This window comes from Notamacropus eugenii, chromosome 4 (assembly GCF_028372415.1).
Source record: "Notamacropus eugenii isolate mMacEug1 chromosome 4, mMacEug1.pri_v2, whole genome shotgun sequence".
Classification (NCBI taxonomy): Eukaryota; Metazoa; Chordata; class Mammalia; order Diprotodontia; family Macropodidae; genus Notamacropus; species Notamacropus eugenii.
This window is the reverse complement of record NC_092875.1, coordinates 407,358,199-407,376,660: the sequence shown is the minus strand read 5'-3', so window position 1 is coordinate 407,376,660 and position 18,462 is coordinate 407,358,199. Positions and strand designations below refer to the sequence as shown.

At 41.6% G+C, this 18,462-nt stretch overlaps 1 protein-coding gene across 1 annotated transcript in view; it reads right to left on the bottom strand.

The window, feature by feature from the left end:
- Positions 1 to 3,134: 3,134 nt before the first annotated feature.
- The window catches only part of CDC20B (cell division cycle 20B), a 42,191-nt gene continuing 26,863 nt past the window's right edge, over positions 3,135 to 18,462 (bottom strand). Inside the window, exons 5-10 of the mRNA XM_072606645.1 lie at positions 16,786 to 16,991; positions 15,694 to 15,788; positions 13,550 to 13,772; positions 8,393 to 8,518; positions 7,996 to 8,113; positions 3,135 to 4,404 (exon numbers count right to left, since the gene is read on the bottom strand). Of these exons, the coding sequence (XP_072462746.1) occupies positions 4,304 to 4,404; positions 7,996 to 8,113; positions 8,393 to 8,518; positions 13,550 to 13,772; positions 15,694 to 15,788; positions 16,786 to 16,991 (869 nt within the window). The 3' untranslated portion in view covers positions 3,135 to 4,303. The remainder of the gene's footprint in view (positions 4,405 to 7,995; positions 8,114 to 8,392; positions 8,519 to 13,549; positions 13,773 to 15,693; positions 15,789 to 16,785; positions 16,992 to 18,462) is intronic.

Sequence of the window (18,462 nt, the reverse complement as noted above, 5' to 3'; positions counted from 1 at the left end):
CTTATATTTGGAAACAGAATTTTCTAACCTGCATCAAAATCAAAGGAAGACTTTCATTGATGAGTCATTCATTCATGACGTATTTTTTAAATATAAGACTAACACCTTCTGACTAGTTAGGAAGAACCTCTGATTGGCATAAAAAAGAAATTTGCTATAAAATATTCAATGATAAACTTTGCCTAATCAATGAACTAGAATTGAAAGATAAACATCAAGAGCTAGGACATGAATCTGCTGACGGACTTCTTTCATTACGATCCATGTAATTTTTCCAGGATAAACATTTTCAGCTACGACAACCATCAAAACCAGAATGGAAACAAACTGAGCTTAGAAATAGGTGGTCAAATCATTTGGCTTAACAAAGTATTAAGTCAAGATTTTCAAAAACATGGAAGCATCTTCAATCACATCCCATTAAAATATCATCGTTAAAAATTCATCAAGAATTAACTTTTGGGGCAAAAAGGAGTTTTAGACTATTAGCAACACTTTCAAATTGTTTTTAATATTATTTCATCTTTCTCTCACATTTTTGTTTCTCTTTTTGCCCATGTGAATATAGGGTGTCCCAAAACTCTTAGAGCAGATTCACATTCTAATATATACATTACATAAACATAATTAGTTAGGTAAACAAGTTAAAAAAAAAAAAGGACAAATGCTCAAAAGATTTGAGTTTGGGCCTTGCTGTGAAGGTTGATTTTTTTCTCTGCTGGGATGTATGAACAAAACACTTTATAAACAACTCTTCTAGGGGAGAGAAGGAGCTAAGTTGAGGGGTGGTGGACAAGTAAATGGAGGAAAAGGGAAGCGACAATACTGGGCAGTTGTTTGGATGAATGGGCGGCAGGACAGGGAAGCCACTGAGAACTAGGAAGTGGAAGAAGAGTAGTACACTCAACAGATGCCAAGAAGTGTGAAGGAGGAGATACAGAGAGAGAAGGAAATGAGCTCCATTGGGGGCAGCATTGAGTTTGAGGTGCTTGCAAGACATGCAGGAGGAAAAATCCAATGAGGAGTTAGCAACGTGTGATGACAGCTTCAGGGACATTATTAGGGCTGGACTTATAGATTTGGGAGTCAGTGATGTAGATGGTTTTTTTCTTTGCCCCAGGCTTCACACACATCAGCAGGTGTTTATGCTTTTGAAAGTATGAATCTTTAGTTATAAGTTATTGGTTTAAGTCCTGTGAGATAAGCAGAAATTAATGCTCTCCATATAACCACACTATGTCATGTGATTTCTAAGAAGCTTGTAAACCACGTACAGTCATGAGAAAGTGGTTTGGGGGTTGACAGATTCATCCCAGCGTCTATAATGTTATCAGCTCAATAATCATTCAACTCCTCATCATCCATCTGAGATGAAATCAACCAACCACTGTTTATTAACCATGGACCAAGTTCCAGGCACAGCACCAGGTGCTGAGGACTCAAAGATGATAAATACAAGAATCCCTATTCTCAAGGATTTTATACTCTAATGGGGAAGACAATAAGTGCCTATATAAGTGTATATAGAACACAACTATGAAAAGGAATAAATACAAATAAATTAAGTCATTAAATAAAGGTAGTTTAAGAGGAAGGGTACTGGCATCAGAGGAGATCGGCAAAAGCTCCTTGTAGAAGTTGGTGCTGAAGCTGCATCCTGAAGGAACATGAGGATGCCAGAAGGAAGTGGAGATGAGGAGGGAATGGACTCCAGAGATAAGGGACAGCCAGGGGAAAAGCACAGAGGTGAGAGATGAGGTATTATGTGTGGAACAGCAAGGGGGCCATTAATGCTAGATGACAAAATGTGTCACTCTGGACATATAAGAAAGGGCCAGGTTGTGAAGAGTCTGAAATGCCCAATGAAGGTTTTTATAGTATTTCATAAAGATAATAGGGAGTGGATGGCAGGGAGAATGGAGAGTGGGAGGTTAGTAAAGCGTGAGTCATGACAGACAAGGGAAGAAGAGACATGAGAGGGAAACACTGTGTAGAGCTGAACTGGGTCCCTAAGGGCTTGAGACCAGGATGGAAGAACAGGGCTAGATCAAGGGCAGTAGCATGGGAAAGAGCTGTAAGATAGATGAATTGGTCATCCATCCGCTGTGAGTACAGAGGATAAGGATTGGAGGAATAAGGTAAAAGTAAAGATGAAATAACAGGCAGGTATGATCAGATAAAGAACTTCAGAATTCTTCAGGATGAAAGTGGTACTAGGTATTAGAGTAGATAGAAAGCTAGGCCTCAAGTCAGAAAGACTTGAGTTCCAATCCACCTTCACACATTAACTAGATCTGCGACCCTGGGCAAGTCACTTTACCCTGTTTGCCTCAGTTTCTTCATCTGTAAAATGGGTTGGAGAAGAAAATGACAGGCCACTCCAGTATCTTTGCCAAGAAAACCCCAAATGAGGTCGCACACATCACTGAACAAAAACAAAGAGGCAGATTAACTGTAGGAGGTGACAGAGAGAAGACCAAGAATGCCCGTTTTGGCAGCTACCCAAATGAGGACCCCAGGGACAGAAATAGGAAGGCTGGAATCTGGAGATGATTTCAAGTTGGGAAAGATCATGACAACAGTTTTAGACATGCTCCATTGGAGCCCACTGTGGGGTACCAAGGGCTGAACAAGAAAAGGTTCAGTACATAGAAAGAAAGCTGGGGGGACTTTGGGTGAGAAGAAAGGCCTAGAAACAAACAGAGGGGATCACTGAAGCCATGAGAATGGGAATCCCTGCACATCTCACCACTCTCTGCTCAAAAGCTCAGGGAGCTCATTCTGCCCAAGTATGGTGCAGCAGTAGGGAGAACTGGAGGGACAAAGGAGTCTGAAACCCAGGCAAGCACTTACTAATTATGGAAGTGATGGACTTACCTTCTTTAAGGATCTGTAAAATGGGAATAATGCTTGTACTACCAGCCTCACAACACTGTTGGATTGGATAAGTCAATATGAATACTGAACGCACATTGGACTTCCTTCCCTGGCCATCCAAGCTGATCTCAATGTTTTACATATTAGCAGATATTATTCATAAGTCATTGCAGCATAAAAAATAACCATTTGGTAGCCAATCTCAATAGGAATATTAAATAAGCTAATATTTTTCACAATATAAATAAATGAATGAATGAATGAGAAAAAAGTTTTTATTAAGCTCTATGTGCCCATGTCTAGGCTAACTGTTGAGAACACAAATATAATACCCTCAAGGGGTTTAGCCATAGGAGAGGCATAAGAGGGGAGTGGGGTCCCAAGAAGGAAATCCAGGGAATCATAGGAGTGGTGGGTAGAGTCGGTGGGCAGTTGATTGACAAGCCTGTCCATAAGCAATGGTAGGACTGAATTGATGACTGTGTCCAGAGAAGGAAGTAGAAAATAAAAGCTTAGGTGGACAGCTGAGTGTGATGCAAAGAATGATCTCGTCTGAGACCAGGTAAATATGTGGGCTCTGGGAAGACTTCAGTCGCCCACACACCAACCAAGACAGCTCAATCCCAGCTCACAAGTTCTAAATCCAAATGGATTAACTGCCAAGGGACAAGAGACATCACTGCTAGTCCAGGTGGGAAGAAATGGGGCCACAGCAGGACAAACGGCAAGATGTAAGCCACGGTTATTATAACTGATGAAGTGTAGAGGGGGAATCCAGAGCTGAGGATTGAAGTCTAGGGATCATGGAGGTTCAGGGGACAAGGAGAAGAAGAAGAACCAAAGAGAGATCTGGGAGAGATCTGCTCATAAGGGACAAGAGCACTGGTGGGCTCTGTATAGGGGAGCATCCAAAGTTAATCGTCTGACTTTCTGAAAATGTGCTCCTAGCACACAGAGGTCTCCTAAAAGCCTCCCAACAATAGGGCACAGCTGGTTCTCAGGCCCTACTGCTTAGTGGTGAGTTTGCCATGCAGCTCAGGACAGGCCCTTCAGCGCCAGAGCTACTTGCAGGTCACATGACAGAGGACTCAGGTGCAGAAGGCTGACTGAAGTGGCTACATCATTTGTAGGGACTGGGGTACAGTTTAAGGGGTTCCCAAAAGAAGAGAGAGCCAACCTGGGGACATGTTTGGGTATCTGATGAAGTGGAGGGTCGTTTTCCCTTCACAAGTCTTTTCTTTCTGGAAGAGTGAGAGAAAACTGGGTCCTCAGGAAAGACAACTCATCTATGACATAAAGTCTGCTCCCAGGCTGGGCTGCTCCTGCTCCTCTGAATCCAAAAGTACTGAGGAGCATCTGCCCCCAGGCACCTGCAACAGAGCCCCTGAGGCACAAGCTCCATCAACCCCTGTCTCCTTTGGTGACATTAACAGCATTTCCAGACAAAGGCTGTTCCATCAGCTGCAACTGAAAAAATCTTGTTCTGATCTGGACTCAAGGCCAGGTGTAATACCCTGCCTCTGTGGCCTGTAGAAGGAAAGACACAAATTAATGTGGTGAATACCAGGGGGTAAAAAGAGGATTTAAAAGCAAATTGGCCCCTTGGGCTAATCATCCAGTTATATTCACCTTGACCCACGACACAATGCACACTGATGACCTCATCCCCAACCCATACCTAGGCCTCCAGCTGAGCTTTGTCCAGACTCTGCTAAAATGGATGGAAATAGGGCTAGTAATGGACAAGATTAAGAGGTGAGTGAAGTTTGCGTCCCTCAGCACCTTCCCTGGCACCTACCCAGATACCCTCTTCTCTTTAGGCCTCATGTCCTCCCTGAGATGTTGAGATTATAATTGCCAGGATGCTTTTGCTTCCCATAGAAATTCACCTTTTCAGTATTGCATTTCTTCAGCATCCAATACCATTAATTAATTAATTAATTAATTAATTAATCTAACAGATGAGTCTTAATTACAGAAGTTGAAAGAATCCTACCAGAAAATGTGCATTTTTACTTGTTCTGTTTCAGCAATGCCCCTATTCATTGCTGTCTGACCCATTAATGGCTAATAGGTGGGGATTTTAAACCAGATAGAAAGGAAGGTGGTACTATGGAAGGTTGGTGGGAAAGGGAGGCCAGCTGAGGAAACTGAGGCCGTGTGGTCACAACAATATCTACTGGGGTCCTGGCCATGTAGGCTAGGCTATCTTTTCCTAAAATCCCTCAAAACTTAATTGGTCCAGGGATCAAAGGATTGAACCATTGATATAGCTTCCTGGTGGTTCAAGTGTAAAAATCCATCATGCAAGAATTCAGAAGACATCCCCTTGACACTAATGTGCCACCATGACAAACACAGAAGCAGAAAAGCTTTGCCCAAGTGAATCAAAGCTACATCCTTGTCAAACAGCCTTTCTATGAAAAGCTAAGTGAATTTCTTTTTGATAATCCCTGGGTAATGTATGAGTATCTCAATTCATCCCAATCATAAACTTGAACTAATACCATATGGCCCGATGCAAGCCTGGCCCAACAAAAGAAAAGATGTGCATCAAGTCACACGGCTAGAATCGAGGCCTCCTGACTCCTGGGGCAGAGCACTCTCTGTGATGATACCTTTAATCAGAGATGGAGAAGTGTAGGTGGTGCCATAAGGCACAGAGTCAAGAAGACCTGAGTTCAAATGCAGCCTTAGACATTTGCTAGCTGTATGACTCTGGGCAAGTCACTTAATCTCTCTCTACCTCAATTCCTCAACTGTAAAATGGGAATAATAATAGGACCGACTTCTCAGGCTTACTGTGAAGATCAAATGAAACAAACTGTAAAGCACTAAGCACAGTTCCGAGTATCTGTTTAATAAACACTTGTTTCCTCCCTCACCACTTTGTTTTTAAGAGGGTCAAGCAAGGGTCAGATATGACCAAAAGAAGATTCTCTATACTTCCTTTAGAGCTTAGTAATAAAATAATTTTGAAGAATTAGTTTTTGGTTTCTTCTTTGTGGCCAGTTTTAGCTGTGAGGTGGATCCCTTTCAACTGAAGTCCCCAGTCTTGTGGTTACAAATATGAAGATTCTACTCCTTTGAAATAATAGCAATACTAATAGAAGTTAGGAAAGATACGCTGCTATTGCAGAAAGCTCCACTGCAGTCAGGTAGGGGTGCTGTCTGTGATGCATGCAGAGGGGTCCAGAAACCCATGGAAACTGCATATGTGCAGCCCTGAGCAACACAACGGTCTCAAAGATTGCAAATAGTGTAATCACCCATGGGGCAATAGAGAGGCACATAGTGGGCATGAGCAGACTGCAACATATTAAAAACAAAGAAGTCTGGAGAGAATATTATAGTGTAAGTATATGAATGATAAAGAAAGTAGATTGGCAGGATGAGGGGGATAATTGAGAGACAGCCTGTGTGCACCATTGGTTTCCTCACATCAGATAAGGGAGATCCTTGCCCAGAGTCACACAGCTAGCAAATTGGTGGCAAGCTAACTTATTGGAAGACAGATAGAAGAGTCTCACAGGATAAGCAGGCATGGATGGGCTGTCACCTGCCTCATTGTAAGGAATACCTACCTACATCCTACAGCGTGTAATGTTTAAGAAGTGGCTTTGGGGAGGGAAGGGGAAGGGTAAAGGACAACTTTTGGGTCTGATCTGCATTATTAACAATTTTTCTATCACTTTCTTAAATCTAAGTCACCAACAAAGTGGCGAACAAAGCCTCAATATGCAACATGTGCCCATTTCTGAGGTGTAAACGCTCACACTGAAAATTTAACAACTGTCTCTGCTCTTTTACCCCAAGGCACCACACCCCTGCCAATGAGATCACAGAGCCACTTGAGTATTCTGAGCAGGCAGTCTTATATTTTGAGGATCATAGCGTAACACTAAGGTTCTGTGTGTCCAACAAAACTGCAATATTCAGGCTTCTGCAAACAGTAATTTTTAATGTAAGAAATGTGTTGATATTCTCTGGAGGGCCACCTCATGCTGGGAGAACAAAAGAGATAATCTATATTAACCTCCTACATGAAAGTCAATATAATTACTAAATTCTACGAACACTAATTCTGCAGAACTTGGGATCATAGCTTTAAAACTTTGTAAATGAGGAAACTGAGGCCCAGAAACGTGAAAGGACACAGCTAATAAATGTCTGCAGCAGATTTGAACCCAGGTCTTCCTGACTTTAAATCCAGCACTTCATCCATTATACCATACTACATTGATAGATAATTTTTTTTAAAAAGACCCCATGAACCTTTTACAAATTTGTTTTAGTGAGCAATTAGCTATAAAGCACCTACTCTGTGCCCACATGCACCTTTAACGTTGATGGTGTATAATTCACAGATGTCAGATTCTGAGGCGAATGGGATCTTAAGGATCCTCTAGTCCCGTTCCCTCAATTTGCCGATAAGGAAAGTGGAGGTCAGAGACCAAGGTGGCAGCACAGTCGGGGTGGAGCTGGGCTTCCCAGGAGGCCTCCCCAGCCCTGGCCCTCTCAGGGCGTGGCTGTGCCAAACAAGACTAAGAGGTGTTCTGATCGCCATTGTCAATAAACAAGATTCGGCCTTCTTTTCCAGGACAGGCCCTGAGCACATGGGTGAGGGCTGTGATGGACAGCTCTTAGAAATGGAGCCCTTTCATGGCATAGTCTCCTACCTTTCCAGGCAGTGCTTTCTTCACTCGAAGTGAGGTGAGGTGGTGCTAAGGGGGCTCAGAATTAGAGCTCAGTTGCCCAATATCGTCACTATGTCATCCATGACTGGATGCCAAGAGGAGACCCAGAGATTTAAAATGACAACCCCCTGTCAGTCAAACTGTAGTTACTCCCTCTCCACTCTAGTTTTCATGTCAATTAAAGAAGAGTAGTTTCTTTCACCTTGCTTCCCCTTTCACTCCCCACCACTGCTTTTCAGTTTCCTTTTATCTTTGTCTTGGTGCACTAAATTCTAAGTTCTTTGAGGGCAGGAACTCTCTTTCTTCTTTGTATTTGTATCTCCAGAGCTTTAGCACATAGTAGAGCATGTCTGGCGCATAGTAGGTGCTTAATAAATATTTTTTGACTGTGTAGGACCACACATTTGATTCACCCACTTACCGAAAAACCCACCAGACTGGGTCAGGAGGGAATAGTTCCACAGAGTCACCTCATGTTTAGGAATACCATGGCCACTCGCAATCTCTTTTGTGTTAGGTAACCAGATCAGGGAACAAATCTGTTGAAGAAGTAAATAAATTAAAGAATTGTGGACATTGTTGTTTCAGTCTGAAATACAATCTAAATAACAGTCTAGAAAGGGGAGTTTTTCTATAGAGAAGACAGTCTATTTGGGTCCTACTTATTCAAACCACTACAGAACAAGGATGCCACCCATACCAAGTACGAAAAGGGGGGATCTGGACCCCGCACTTGACCACAAACTGCTATTTTAAAATATGGAAGAACCAAAATGAACTGAATTCAGAAGCAGTTCATATCTAATTCATGAGTGTACCTGTGATTTCGTACATGGAGTCTGGATGCTACTCTTGGTGTTTACATCCCAGACATATAAATGTCCATCTTTCATGCCTCCTCCAACGGCAAGGATTTCCGAGTGCCAAGGACACCAGTTCATAGCCTTAAAGTATAGATAAGTTTTCATTTTGTGAGTTCAAAAATTTTGCACCGTTAATAAAGAAATCCTTCCCCTCTACAAGAGCTGAGGACCCTATGAAACGGTATCAGTAGGTCAGTGTTCATTAGACCAGTGTCTAAAGATCAATCTCTTTTCAAGCTAATTATCAATCAACCAACAAGTGTTTATTGAGCAATTACTATGTTCCAGACATTAAGTTATGCACTGGGGATATAAAGGAAAGCAAAAATATGGTCCCTGCCCTCAAGAAGCTTAGATATACAGTGTCATTGATGAGAGGAATCTCAGAGAGAATAAGCTAGAAGTGGGGAGAACATCACACACACCCCAATGGCATGGCAGTTCTTCCATCACTCTCTGACTCCATGACAAATTCCCCACAGCTGCCATTCCAAACCTCTCCTCCAGCCCCATCACTCTTTCTCATCACAATCTTGTCTGCTACTTTCCTGAGAAGACCAAAGCCATCCATCGTGAGCCTCCTCATCTCTTCCCTTCTACTCCTCCAAATCTACTTCTTCACTCTTCCCTCCTTCCTTTCCTTTGGCCTCCAAGAATAAGGTGATCTGCCTCCTTGTCAAAGGTAATGCCACCAGACTCTGATGACTCTGGAGGAGACAGTGGGGCTGATGACTTTGTACCACTCTGTCTCACTTAAATTCAACTCACTCTCAAGTCAAGCCATCACCCTCCTGACACCATTGGTCCTCTTCAAGAACAAAGGATAAACAAACCAACATACCACCCCTATCATGACCTGGATCCTATGTCCTTTCATCTCCTCAGGGACCTTACTCCATCAATTATTCTCTCTTATCTTCAATCTCTCCCTCTCTCCTGGATCCTTCTCTGCTTTCTCTAAACATGCTCAGGTTTTCCCTACCCTAAAACCACCAAAAAAAACCCTCAAGGGTACCCCTGCTAAATTCTCTGATTCTGGCTTCTGTTTTCTCATCTCTCATTCATTCCTCAGTCTCAACCATTCTACTCTCTCTAACATTTCTTAGAGAGGCAGCATGGCACAGTGTGTAAAGAGTCAGTCCTGGAGTCAAGCAGACTTGGGTCCACAGGATCTCAGATTTACAGCTAAAGGAGACCCTAGACACCATCTCATTCAACCTCCTGATTTTACATACATACATACACACATTTACACACGGTGGTAAATTTCAAAGGCAGAATTTGAACCCAGACCTTCCTGATTCAGAAAGCACTATATCTATCATGTCGCATTGCCTCTCCAAGTCCAGCCTCTGCAAGATAATGGCTGGGTGACCGCAGCATCTCATTTAATTTTTCTGTGCCCCAGAATTCTCTAAAATCATAAGCTGAAGAAGCAGGTGCTGAGCCTTTTTAGTAGAGGGGGTTTCATCATCAAGAGTTTCCAACACCAATGAAATCCCAGATCCAGTCCAGAAGTAGTATTCCTTGACCCTTCTGCATGTGGCATTGTTGACCACCTCCTCCTTTGCTTATATGTTCTCTTTCCTGGTTTCCAAGACACTGCCTCTTCTTGGTTTTCCTCATACCTATATAATCACTCCTAACCACTGGGTAGGCTTTATGGACTCATTGTCCTCCTCCCACCCCCTAAGCAGTGCCCACCAAGGCTCTGTCCTCATGCCTCCTCACTCCTCTCCTTGACAAACTCATGTACTACCATGATGATGGATTACTTCTTTATAAGTAACTACAAAGCCTATGTCAAACTTCTTTTCTTTACTGAGCAGCAGCCCTCTATCTCCAGCTGTCTGGTAGACATCTCACCTGAATGTCCAGCCAGCATTTCAAATTAAATGGTTTCTAAAAAGAACTCCCTGTCTTCTCTTCCTCCAAGCCCAGTCCTTCTCCTAACTTCCTTAGTGAGAACCTGCAAAGGCCTTGGCCTAAAGGGCCCAAGATCTCCCAGTGCATCCTGGGTCATCTCCAGTCATCCTGATGAATGTCTGGTCACTGGATTCAAATGGCTCTGGAGGAGAAGTGAGGCTGGTGACCTGCACAGTTCTCCCTCACTCAAAACAAAGTCAAGTGCAAGTCATGTCATTACTTCTCTGATGGCATGGTCTTCTTCAGCAACAAAGGACGAACACGATCACTACTAATGACACTGCCATAGTTCTAGTCATCCAGACTTAAAACCTTTTGTCTTTTTTCATTCCTTCTCTCTAACGTCCCAAATCCAATCCGCTATCACTGTGAAAGCCATGTCCACAATTTCTCCTCCATCTGTCCTCTCTTCTCTATATTTACTGCAAACACCTTAGTCTCAGGCCTATATCATCTCTTGTCTGAGTTACTGTAATAACTTTCTAAATAGGCTCTCTGCCTCCAGTCTTTCCAGTCACCAATTTATCCTTCTTCACATAGCTGATAGAAAATTTTCCTAATGTAACCCTTCATCAGCATCAGTATGGAGATGAAAAATGAAAGATGCTTCCCCAGAATCCACCAGCACTGAAATCATAAGACAGGTGTTTCTGCACCTTTCACAGAGATTTCTGGGAGAAAGATGCCAGAAGAGAGGCAAACCAAGTCAGAATTTGGGAGTTTGTCCTCCATCTTACCACCAGGTAGATTTTTTCAGAAAACAAAGCAAAACAAAACAGCACTATGTGGCTGTTCTCCTGATTTTTGCCCCCCTGATATTTTGTAAGAAGACTGAGAGGTAACCATGACTATTGCACCTGTTAGCAGTGCAGCTGTTACTGGGCCCAGAGAGATTGTGTGTGTGGTGAAGACAGATGTGGTGATGACAGGACTAGGTTTGGTGAGATGACCCCAAATTGCTCTTACTGATGAAAACTCTGTGCCATGACTCTGAGTAGGAAAAGGAAGCAGCAACAGTGAAAAAGACTCCACTCCTTCAGAGTCTGGATTCTTCCTGAGAAGAAACAATAAAGAAAACAGGCTCTTGCTACAGATTGGCAATGCCCAGCACTTATTGTGTTTATGTACAGAGTGTCTCTGTACTTTCTTTCCTACCATTTATTCCCACTGTTATATAAAGGAAAGAATGGCCATTTAATTTGTTTTGTATTGAATATTGATTATTGATAATTTGAGTTATATCCTTTTGTTTGTAGATTACATCTAGAGGTTACCTCTCCACAGAAATTTCCTTAGAAGAGATTTTAGTTCCTTACATGTATAGGGCATTCCATCCCCATTGCCTTAAGTTAATACAGAGTTCTAATCATATCAGTTTGGTCACATGAATCACTTTCAGGAACTTTCAATGACTCCCTATAATCTTTAGGATATAAAACAATCTCAACATGAAATTTAAGGCCACTGAAAATCTGTCTCTAAGTTTATTCTATATTTCTTTCACACATTTGCTATATTCCAGCTAAGCTGGGTTTCTATCTAGTCCCCAGTCTCATCCTGTTTCCACGTCCATGCACAACACCCTAGTCATCTCTACTTGGTGAGATACTTTCATCTCTTCAAGACCCTCCCAGGACCACCTCCTCAATATCTGCCTAGTGAAAAGTTCTCTCTTCCTTCCCATAACCACGCAGGAGCTCTATCCAAAGGAATAGAAATTTTGATCCTGAGGTTTACTGGCTAGATTTCTTTCTTTAGGACCAAGCCTTAAACCCAAATCACTCTGGCTCTCATTGACTGGGCTAAGCCCAAGTCTCAGCTGGTCACTGCTTGGGGTATGATGGCTCAGAGTGAGGATAAATCACAATTGTTTGTGTTTTGGCCAGAAACCCTGAGAGTTTTCCCCTACCAGAAGGACTTTTTTTTTTTTTTGACTAGATAGAAGAGGCCATTCTTTGCCTAATTTCTTACCTAGCTTTAATCTTTGAATGGGCATTGCCTCAGTCAAACTGAAACCTGGGAAAGACCTTAGGCTGAAAAGGCCAAGGTGTCCCAAGCATCTGGGACCATTTCCAGTCATCCTGATCTGTGTCTTGCCACTGGACCCAGATGGCTCTGGAGGAGACAGTCAGGCTGGTGACTTGGCACAGTCCTCCCTCACTTAAATCTATTCACTTGATGTCATGACATCACTTTCCTGATGTCATGGTCCTCTTGAAGAACAAAGCACAAACAAGTGACAACAACAACCCATCCTCCTCAATGCTACAGTATTGTCCAGTAGTATGAACCAAATTAAAATGAAATAGAGAAAGAGTTAACAGAATAAATACAATAACGCACACATTATGTTAATATTTGGTTTTCTCACTCAATATTCACCCCAGGGATCCTTAGACATGGTTTACTGCTCTCTCCCCTCCCTGTCCCATCATTTCTCTTTGAGTTTGAAACCACCGTCTTTTCTTTGTCACATGCTAAAGTATTATACTTTGGGGGAATATGAAATAGTGTAATGGAAAGAATTCTGGACCTGAAGTCAAGAGAAATGGGGGCTGTGTGACCACGAGCAAGTCACTTGCCTGCCCTGAGCTTATTCTTCCTCACTTATAACATAGGTCTAATAATACTTGCAGCACTGACCTCACAGGACTGTTACGAGGCAGGTGAGTTAATGTATGTAAAACACTTTGCAAGCCATGAATTGCTGTATAAACATAGGCTATTATTACTTAGAATGGGGGGGAGGGTGTTAGTGAAAATTAGATCCTTAAGGGCAGGGGCTGTTTGTTTTCTTTTTTTGTCATCTATTTTTGTACCCTCAGGGACTAATACATTATAAGTACTTCATAAAAATTAATCAAATTGTATTTGTTGAAGTCGTTCGTTTCTTTTTCAGTCTTGTCTGACTCTTCGTGACCTCTTTGGAGGGTTTTCTTGGCAAAGATACTGGAGTGTTGGGCCATTTCCTTCTCCAGCTCATTTTAGAGATGAGGAAGCAAGGCAAACAGGGTGACATGACTTGCCCAGGATAACACAGCTAGTAAGTGTCCAAGGCCAGATTCAAATTCACCAAGATGAATCTTCCCAACTCCAGGTCTGATACTCTATCCGCTACACCATCCATCTACCCCAATTTGTTGAACTGAACATTCTTTAACCAAAAAGAGCTTTTGATTTTCTTACCTTTACTGCTGTAGAGTGATGTAGAACTTTTAGTGGTTGACAGGATTTGGCACCAGGATCACAGGGCCATATATTCAAAAGCCCATCAATACAACCACTGGAAAGCAGTTTACCACTTGGTGACCACTTCAGGGCACAGATAGATCGCTTATGGTGAAGTGTTCCCACATGATGCTGAGCTGCTCGAACATCGTAATGATGAATACGGCCCAGTCGTGAACCGCTGTAGAGGAGAAAAAGAAGCATGGTTGACCACTGACTTCCACACCACATTCAACTACCTACACTGCAAGAATTCTGTGACCATCAAGAAAATGCAAAGAAGGGACTTCCAGTAAATCAGTGGTGAATTATCCAAATATTCCCTAGAATAATCTCTAGCAAGAATAGATGCTATGGACTCTTTGTGGTAGCAAAAAGTGTCAGGGAATGGCCAGAAAACTGTGGTACCTGAATATATTCAAGGGTTTTTGGTTTATTAATTTTCTAGTATTTTAGTTGTGTTCCCAATTTATTGACTTGTTCTTTCTCTTTTTTGTTAATAAAAGTTCCCCCTAAGAACGACTTTGGCTTTGCACCCAAAATTTTGGAACATTTTCTCATCACTGTCATTATTCTTAATGAAATTTTCTGTTGTTTCCATGATTTCTTCATTGACCCAATAATTCTTTGGGATTGCTATTTAGGATTTGTTATTTAGTCTCTCATCGATTCTTAATACATTTTAATGACTCTTTGATATGATTTTCTGGCATTATAATCAGTAAAGGATATGTATAATATTTCTGCTTTTCTGCATTTGTGAGATTTTATGTCCTAAGACATTATCAAATTTTGTAAAGATGCCACCACACACAGATGAGAAATGTGAAGACTCCTACTTCCATTCAATAATTGCTAAAGATCAGTCATATCTAATTTGTCCAAAATTCTACTCATGTCATTAATTTTCTTCTTGTTATTTTTTTGTTTAGATTTATCTAGGGATAGGAGTAAATTGTGACATCTTCTTATGATAGTCTTATTGTCAGGAGCATATGGTAAAGAATTAAATTCATAGTATAATAAAGAATATCATTAAATATTGTGCAACAAAAAATTACTATGGGAAGATTTGTATGAATTAATGCAGAGCAAAATAGAAACTAGAGAACAATATACACAGTGAGGAAAATGATACAAATTTTAAATATCACTAAAAGGAACTCTGAGTAACAAAAAAAAAATGAAGATCCCAAAGAAAAGATAATGAAGTCTACCTTCTCTCTCTTGGCAGAGAGGTAAGGGACTACTAGGACAAAATTTGGCAAACATTGTCAAATACAGACTCTGTACAAGAAGTCCTTGTAAACAAAAAAAGAAGGGTTCAGTCTGGAAGAACAGTAGGAAATGAATGTCATATAAAAATAACAGACATTAATAAAACATTATTTAAAAAATAATATTCAGGTGCAGAGAACCTGTGGCCTTCAAGGTTGTTGGGTGCAGCCTTTTGACTGAGTCCAAGTTTTATAAAACAAATTTTTCTATTAAGGGGATTTGTTCTGTGAAGTTTGCATTCAGTCAAAGGACCACACTGTAGGACCTAGAGTATCACATATGTCCTCAAGGCTGCAGGTTCCCACCCTGTTACATAGATGCTATTGGTCACTTCTGACCCATCTGGAAATCCTTTGAATAACTAAGAAAGAAACTTCTGCCTTAAATTTCCTTTTTAGAGATAAATTGGTTTATGTGACAAACCTAAAACTTTAGATTAAGAAATGGAACAACGTTCCATAAAACTTAATTTAATCCAAAAGTAATGAAAATCATAGCAATAATCACATGATCTCCAGGATGACCACTAGTGTGTATGGGAGAAAAGCTGTCCTAAAGAAAGCTTTTATTTGGAAGGAGTTTTACATTGGCAGAAAGCACCTGAGGTAATCAGACCATTTCTACAACTAAATAATCTGAAGATATAAAAATATAATGATTTTTGACTCATCAGTCTTTTTTAAAATTGATTAGTTTTGCTAACCCCAATCCATTGCTCAATTAAAATTAAACACACACACACATGCACACGCACAAACACACACACACACACACACACACACAATTTCTTTAAACATCATTGGTTCCATCAGTGTACTTCTCACCTGCTGAGGACACAATCATTCCAGCTCATAGCCCCAACAACTGAAATATGACCAACCATATTTCTCAGCCTCTTTTTAGTCACCACATCCCATAACTGGGAATAGAAAAGAAATAAATAGGATTATAACCACATCAGTGTTCTATTGGTGCTTCTATGTGAGGGGCGCTCTGGACCTGGGCCCCCTGGGTGGATAGGAGACGCCCAAGAGTCTGGACCTGCTGACGTGGCTTTGCCACGGTGGCACTGGGGCGGCTCTACTGGACTGGGCTGGGCTCCGCCCTCAGGGAGGAACTGGGGAGGGGCTTACCCGGAATAGGAGGGCGAGTTCTGGGGGATATAAGGCACAACACGGAAGGGGACGGGGGGGATTTCTTGCTGACCGTCATGTAATAAAGCTGCTCTTACCCACCTCCGGTGTTCTGCCTAGTGATTCTCCCCTCGACCCCCCAAGGGGAGCCAGAGACGTCTGAAGACCCCTGGGCAGGGGTGAGTTGATGCGGTAATTAGGGCTCCGCCCCTAACACTTCTACAGTCCTAATTCAATCTGTGCAGGGTTGGCTATTAACGAGTCAGCTAAATTTGAGGAGGCTGGTGTTCTGCTGGCTGATGGTCAAGAGAGCATTGTTAGCCCTGGCCACAAGTCCTCTCTGACTGTTGTTAAAGGAGTCAACAAACTTGGAGTTCTGGATGCAGTTTGCCTATAAGCAGATTGCAAAAGTCAACTGGTCTCCTCCATGTTCCCCATAGGAAGTCACGGACTTTTTTTTACAGCATATTCTGATCCATATGATGAATGAAACTTTTAATGCTGTGCAATTCTTTCTTCCACAAAATACAGGGCATAAGAAGAAAGCTTGACCCACATCAAAGGAAGGAAAGAAGAAAAAGAAAGTGAGGGAAGATAAGGACAACAGGGCTGCTTTAAACTCCACAGAAAGAATTTTAATGCCATCTCCCCTTAATTCACAATAGCCTCAAGTTCTCCTATTCAAGAGTTAACATTTCATGTTAACCTACCAATTAAAAGAAGCTTTGAAATATCTAAAAATTGTTGGTCCAATATGACCAAAAGAGTGTAGAAGAACAAAACATTCAGTTCTTGTACTTCTCCCTCACTGGTGCCAATGGCCAGGCAGGCTCTCTCCTTTGTCCAGGAAACTGAGGAGATATAGTTGGACCCGGGACTCAAGTCTATGCTTCCCATCCCATCATGGCTTTCCCCATTCCAGATGTGTACAGCAGACCCAAGGGCAAGAGCAAGAAGACCTTCAGAATTCCAGTCCAGGATATTGAGATCTACAAGGAAGGAAGGAATGAAGGAAAGAAAGGGGAAGGAAGGAAGGAAGGAATGGGGGAAGGAAAGAAAGAAAGAAGGAAAGGAGGGAAAGAGGGAAGGGAAAAAGGAAGGAAAGAAGGAAGGAAGAAAAAGAGCTGTAATAAATCATTTTCTTTAGCAATAACAGAATCCCAAAGCAGACATCTCTTAGACTTACATAAATGAGATAAAGTCATTATCTAATTTTCTCAAGGCATTCAGTCTTAATGTTGTGAGACATGAGGGGGCAGGCATTATTACTTCCATTTTATAAATATGGAGTTGCCAAGTGAGTGATGGGAAAAGAGAATGAACCCAAATATACACACCAAGGTGTCCAGGAAGCAATTCCATTTTTTGGTAAAGTCAAGGGCATCTGATAAGAGGGTACAGTAAGGAGCAGGACACTTTCCTTTACTACTTTATTAGCACATGAGCAATGTCCTACATAGTTCCCCAAAATTACAAACATGCTGCTCTTATATCATGTAATGTATTTGGGAGGAGATACCACCTCAATCCCCACCTCCATCAGTTGGAGACTGACTATTAAAGGAAAAAAACTATTCAGTTTTTTGCTTTGGAGTTTTTTGAAGACAATCAGTTAAGTAACTTGTCCAGGGACACACATCCAGTAGGTATCTGAGGCCCAGTTTGAACTCAGATCCTTCTGACTCCAGGGCCAGTGCTCTAGCCACTGAACCACCTAGCTTCTCACTCTTCAATTATATAAAATAAGGTTTTCAGCATTCCTTTCTAGTCTATGCTATTAGAAATCTCTTGCTACTGAAATAAATTATATTTGATTATTTATTAAAATGCACCAATCTAGATTCTTTATCTAAAGAACAAGCTGCTATCTTGATTTCTACCTCATGATAATCACAAAAAAACAGAGTCAACTCTCAACTACTCACACGTAGGGCAGCAGGGTGGTAGAGTGGCTAGCTAGAGCACTAGACCTGGAGTCAGGAAGATCTGAATTCAAATCTAGTCTGAGACACTGGCTGTGAGACCTTGGGAAAGTCATTTAATCACAGTATCTGAATTATAAAAATAAAAGCACCTAGTGCATAGGGATGTTGTATGGATCAAATGAGATATTTGTAAATGCATTTAGTACAGTACCTGGAACTTGCCAGCTATGTTTGCCCACCGCATATTTTTCCCTCGATACTTCTGTTAATACTATCTCTGTTTGTTCTACAGCTTCACTCCAGCATAGGAAAATCCTCCTTTCCAAACAAGCTATTTAACTTTCTCTCCTTAACCCTGAAGAAAATTAGTGTGAACTAGGTAGGGACCTCAGTCTTTGAGACACTGGGACCTGGGCAATGAATCTATCCCATCCAGTCTCAAAATCAGGTCCAGACATGGCAATCCAAAGAGAATGTTTTTTGACACAATGGATAGAGCATTGGACCAGCTTGGAAAATTACTTGCTCTGTGACC